The 5,705-nt window shown below is 53.1% G+C and overlaps 1 protein-coding gene across 2 annotated transcripts in view; it reads left to right on the top strand.

The window, feature by feature from the left end:
• Nucleotides 1–5,705, top strand: part of atp9b (ATPase phospholipid transporting 9B) — a 19,805-nt gene that overhangs the window by 5,085 nt on the left and 9,015 nt on the right. For both annotated transcript variants that reach the window (XM_008402441.2, XM_008402440.2), the window contains exons 3-16: nt 357–507; nt 1,064–1,177; nt 1,515–1,623; nt 1,781–1,839; nt 2,463–2,514; nt 2,606–2,700; nt 2,798–2,878; nt 3,130–3,205; nt 3,327–3,403; nt 3,633–3,793; nt 3,871–4,013; nt 4,137–4,249; nt 4,897–5,145; nt 5,556–5,705. The exon at nt 5,556–5,705 is cut by the window's right edge and continues 4 nt beyond it. In XM_008402441.2, coding sequence (XP_008400663.1) covers nt 357–507; nt 1,064–1,177; nt 1,515–1,623; nt 1,781–1,839; nt 2,463–2,514; nt 2,606–2,700; nt 2,798–2,878; nt 3,130–3,205; nt 3,327–3,403; nt 3,633–3,793; nt 3,871–4,013; nt 4,137–4,249; nt 4,897–5,145; nt 5,556–5,705 — 1,630 coding nt within the window. The remainder of the gene's footprint in view (nt 1–356; nt 508–1,063; nt 1,178–1,514; nt 1,624–1,780; nt 1,840–2,462; nt 2,515–2,605; nt 2,701–2,797; nt 2,879–3,129; nt 3,206–3,326; nt 3,404–3,632; nt 3,794–3,870; nt 4,014–4,136; nt 4,250–4,896; nt 5,146–5,555) is intronic.

Here is a 5,705-nt window from a genome sequence, read left to right as displayed (position 1 = left end):
AGCCCCCCCCTCCCCCATGTTTGCATTTTGTATCAGATATGGAGATAAACTCCGTGCCGTCATTAACAGGTTGAAGCAAAGTCACTCACTTTTTAAAGGTGTGGAGAAACTCTGCTGCTGACTGGCTCTAGCATACAGGACGGATCCGAACCACTGCTGGGTCTGTCCAGCAGGGGCGCAGCATGGAGCAGAGAGGGGTCAAAGTTCACTGAGCGGAGCAGCAGTTTGATCTGAAAGCATAGAAACACAAACACTGAGGTGATGAGAGATGCGTAAACATCGCATCATCAGCAGGATAACAGACAAAACCCCCAGAGGGTGATGATGATGATGTCATATCCTGCCTTCCTCCCCAGCTGCTGCGACTGCCTGGCTCACGTCTGTCGGAGGAAGAAGGAGATGAAGGCTCGCACCGTTTGGCTCGGCCGGCCGGAGAAGAGCGAAGAAAAGTTCCCAAAGAACGGCATCAAGAACCAGAAGTACAACGTCCTGACCTTCGTCCCCGGGGTGAGTCGGCGCCGGGTTCTGATGCTCCGATCTGATTGATCTGATTGATCTGATGGATCTGATTGATCAGATGGATCTGATTGATCAGCAGCCGCCTGTCAGACGTAGAACTGATCAGAGCGGCTCTAATATCTTCTCTCTACCTAAAGCGTCGTTTTTTAGCTGAGAAACTCGGCCGGCCAGGGTCACCAATCTGACCTTTGGTGACCCTGGCCAGGGGTCGAGTGGCGACTGGACGGGTAATTAGCAGAACGCCGCCTGGGGGCGGGGCTTAGCACCTGGAGGAACCTCTGAGTCCTGCTCACCTGGATTTTGCTGAATTGATCCACAAAATAAAAGCGCTGAAGGAAGTCGGTGTTTCACATTAAATCTTCCCCTCTGAGAAAACGGGGCGGCAGCGCCACCCTCCCGATCGAACTTATTGATCAGCTGATCAGCTCTGCTGCGCGTTAACGTGACACCACCTGGGGAGGGTCAAAGGTCACCTGGAGTGAGTCGTCTGTCCCAGCCGGTCCAACAGGACCAGAACCTGAAGCTGTGTGTTTGTGTGTCCCAGGTTCTGTTCCAGCAGTTCAAGTTCTTCCTCAACTTGTACTTCCTGGTGGTTTCGTGCTCCCAGTTGGTCCCGGCGCTGAAGATCGGATACCTGTACACGTACTGGGCCCCTCTGGTCGGCGTCCAGCTTTATTTGGGTTTTACCTCATTGTGTATAATTATGTTTTAAATTATGGAAATATTTTCCTCTAATTTTTTAAACTTATTTTCATCCATGTTAAAAATGTAACTTTTCAAAAAAAAAAATCAAATTTTGTCTAAACCGAGTTTTATTTTATTTACTGTAATTTTCCATAGTTTTTTTATTTTAGAGAAATGAAACATTTTCCTCGTGTTTCATGTTGTTTTTAAATCTGCAGATATTTTGATCAACATGTTTATTGAGTAGAAAACGCTGAAATGAACGAGCTGCTGGTTCTGCTGGTTCTGCTGGTTCTGCTGGTTCTGCTCAGGGGTTCGTTTTGGCCGTGACGATGGTCCGGGAAGCCGTGGACGAGGTGCGGCGCCATCAGCGAGACAAAGAGATGAACTCGCAGCTCTACAGCAAGCTGACAGTCAGAGGTTCGACCCAGTTTGATCCGTTTCCCATCAGAATCACGTTTCAGCGTCTCCACTTGGTCCAGATGTTTTAACCCTTTGGGCTCATTGTTGGAGCATCAGAATCAATACCTTGAAAACGACTTTGATTTATTGTTCCTTCTTTATTCTTTATTTTCAGGTAAAGTCCAAGTGAAAAGTTCAGATATACAAGTTGGAGACCTGATAATCGTTGAAAAGGTAACATGAAGTTATTACATTCTTATTACATTAATGTAATGTCATCATAAGAAGTTCAGTTCTATACCTGCAGTGTTTGCTGACGGCTCAGCAGATTGGGTCAGAACCGCCTGCAGGGCCATCACTGGACTTTGTGAAATTTATAGTAATAAGAGGGTTTTTCTGTTCCTGAGCAGTCAGTATCTTACCTGCGACATGGGCGTCCGCTTGGACAGTTTCTCAGCTAAAGTCCTGAAAACTGTCGTTTAAATCTTAAAGGGTTGGATCAGAGCGACGCGTTAGCAGGAGGAGCTGCTGGAAACCAGGCCGCTCCACACTTTTTGGATCATGGACAAAATTCACCAAGTTGAACAAAACCAGAGATTTTGTTCCTGCTAAGAAAAAAGTCAAATCATTTAATTCCACATTTTACCTTCTAGCAAACGTCCGTCTGACAAAGTCCTTTTGACATTTGTCTTAAATGAAGGGTGTAGAAACTTTGTGGCTCACAGTTCAGAGCAGAAAACTCTGGGAATGTAGAATCTGGATCCAACCAGAACCAGAACGGGTCGGACTCCATCAGTGATCAGCAGCTCTGAGTCGCTTCGTCTTCATGCCTGCTAACAGATTTTATTGATTTGCAGAACCAGAGGATTCCTGCAGACATGATCTTCCTGAGGACGTCGGAGAAAACGGGTCAGTGTCCAGGGCCTGACTGAGTCCAGAAGGGTTCTGGTCTGGTCTGGGTTGATGGTCATAATGTTTTGCCTGGTGTTTGCGTCTCCAGGAGCCTGTTTCATCCGGACGGAGCAGCTGGACGGAGAGACGGACTGGAAGCTGAAGGTGGCAGTGAGCTGCACTCAGCGCCTGGCAGCGGTCGGGGTGCGTTAGCCGTTAGCAGGCGGCTAATTAGCGACGGCTAACTGCACGGTTTTAGTTTCAGACGGTTATCTGAAAAGTGCGGCCGGTCTCGTTGCAGGACCTGTTCTCCATCAGTGCCTTCGTCTACGCCCAGAAGCCCCAGCTGGACATCCACAGCTTCGAGGGAAACTTCACCCGGGTGAGCTGCCGGCCCGGTTCTGGTTCTGGTTCTGGTTCTGGGGGAGCTGGCAGGCGGAGTCCTGCTGATTCCTCATGGATCTTTATATGAGCAGCAGGCGGGGGGCGGAGCTTCGGGTTCCTGGTCGCTTTCAGGCGGCCATCTTTAGTGATGCTGAACGGATTAGAAGTTTTCAGGGTTAGGGTTAAAAACGTGACCTTTGAACTTCAGCTGTGTATGAAAACATTTGAGCTTCAGCTTGTGGTTCGCAGGAAGACGTGGAACCGCAGATCCAGGAGAGCCTGAGCATCGACAACACGCTGTGGGCGAGCGCCGTGGTGGCCTCAGGTGAGGGATGAAGGTTTGCAGCGTCCAGGTCTCGATGGATCAGCTGGGCGATGACATCATCAGCAGACGGTTGCCGTCGGACGCTCTGCCTTCTCCGAGCCGCTTCCTTTGTGTTTGGCAGGAACGGTGATCGGAGTGGTGATCTACACGGGGAAGGAGACCCGGAGCGTCCTCAACACGTCCCACGCCAAGAACAAGGTGACGGCCTAGTCCAATCACCTCAACGCAGCACTAGCGCTTCAGGAGGGTTAGCCACTAAGCTAGCGCAGGTTTAGTCCATTCAGGTCAGCAATAAATGACCCGCAGTGGCGGTTCTGGAGGTTCTGGGTCGGAGGAAGATTAACGTGTTTGTTCCCTCCTTGGGGACCTGCTTCAGCCAGCAGGGTGGTTCTGGTTCTGCTAACTCTGTGGTTCTGACCCCCCGCAGGTGGGCCTTCTGGACCTGGAGCTGAACCGCCTCACCAAAGCCCTGTTCCTGGCCCAGCTGGTTCTGTCCGTCGTCATGGTGGCGCTGCAGGGCTTCGTGGGCCCGTGGTTCCGGAACCTCTTCCGCTTCGTGGTCCTGTTCTCCTACATCATTCCCATCAGGTGGCGTGTGGTTCTGACCCGATCCGCCTCCGGTCGGGTTGCGGAGGCGGGAAGTGAACCTGTGTTCTGATCCGCAGCCTGCGGGTCAACCTGGACATGGGGAAGTCGGCGTACGGATGGATGATCACCAGAGACGAAAACATTCCCGGCACCGTGGTCAGAACCAGCACCATCCCTGAAGAACTGGGCCGGCTGGTCTACCTGCTGACAGACAAGACAGGTGAGCAGCAACCAGAACCAGAACCTGGCAGGGAGCGGTTCTGTCCCTTTAAGCTGCAGGGTGCATCCCGACCCAAAGCAGAACCTTTTCCCCTCTGACCCGAACGGCTCGCTCCGCCCGCAGGAACCCTGACGCAGAACGAGATGGTGTTCAAGCGGCTTCACCTGGGAACCGTCGCCTACGGCAACGACACCATGGACGAGATCCAGAGCCACATCGTCCAGTCCTACGCTCAGGTGAGCCGCCGCAGCCGCCTGGTTCTGGTTCTGGTTCTGCTCTGCATCCAGAGCCAAACATGGAGAAGCAGCATTCAGCTTCTATGCAGCACAGATCTGGAACAAACTTCCAGAAAACTGGAGATCAGTTGAAACGCTGAGCTCCTTTAAATCAGCTGCTTAGAATCGATTTGATCAATAATCAGTGGAATATTGATCAGTTTATCTGATCTGTGTTGATGTTTTCGCTCCTCAGAATGAAACGTGTTCAGGAACTGCTTTGTTGCTGAAATGATCAAATAAACCTGATCGATCGATCGATCGATCAGTTGATTGAACGTTTCCAAAGTTCGTTCCGTAAACTAACGGTAGAAAAGATCCCGAGCCGTTTGGAGGTTCCCGCCGCTCGGCGTCCAACAGGAAGCTGCTCCATTCATCCCGGCGCTCCCTCGGGTTCTCCTCGCTGGGTGGTTCTGATCCGGTCCAAGCAGCTGCTGGACCCTCAGAACTCTGCTGGGCTCGGCCCGTTGGCGGCTCTGGTTCTGCTTCAGCTCAGCTTTCCGTCACGTTAGATGATAAATATTCAGTTTGGACCGATCCTGTTGATGGCAAATGGATCAGTCGGAACCGGTCCTGAATCAAAACCCAAAGCTCTCCCAACCTTCCAGGGTCCGGCTCAGCCTTCCGGAGGCGGCAGCGGGAACGCCGCGGTGGCGCGGAGCAACCCGCCGCAGGGCCCCAAGGTCCGAAAGAGCGTGAGCAGCCGGATCCACGAGGCGGTGAAGGCCGTGGCTCTGTGCCACAACGTGACGCCGGTCTACGAGTCGCACGGCGCCGCCGGGGAGACGGAGTCGGCGGAGGCCGACCAGGACTTCAGCGACGACAACCGGACCTACCAGGCCGCCAGCCCAGACGAGGTGAGACGCACCGTGATGTCATGGCGTTGGCGCCGTAGCGGCTCAACTTACCGAAACAGAAACCCAGAAACGGCTCTGAGCCCAAAGTCCTCAGGCAAACGCAGCGGCCGCCTCGGGGTCCTGCCCAACTCCAGGTGAGTCTACCTGCAGGATGGAAGGTGGGAGGAGCCTGACTCCAGACACGACTGCAGGTTCCTCATGTTTATTGGCTGAAGGTCAGAGGTCATGCCCTCCTGATGGAGGTCAACCTGATTAATCCTAACTTCCTGCTTCCTGGGGATTCATTTCCTGGCCTGTTACCCTGGTTACCGTGTTTCCAGTCCAGGGTAGCCAGGGTAACGGTAGCCCTGCTGGTGGTTCTGGATCAGAACCCGGTGTCCTCTGCTGACCCAGATGTTCTGGTCCTGCAGGTGGCGCTGGTGCGCTGGACGGAGAGCGTGGGGCTGACCCTGGTCAGCAGAGACCTGACGTCGCTGCAGCTGCGGACGCCGTCGGGACAGATCCTGTCCTTCCTCATCCTGCAGGTTTTCCCGTTCACGTCGGAGAGCAAGCGGATGGGC

Source organism: Poecilia reticulata, unplaced genomic scaffold, assembly GCF_000633615.1.
Source record: "Poecilia reticulata strain Guanapo unplaced genomic scaffold, Guppy_female_1.0+MT scaffold_232, whole genome shotgun sequence".
NCBI lineage: Eukaryota > Metazoa > Chordata > Actinopteri > Cyprinodontiformes > Poeciliidae > Poecilia > Poecilia reticulata.
This window is presented reverse-complemented; position numbering and strand designations above follow the sequence as displayed.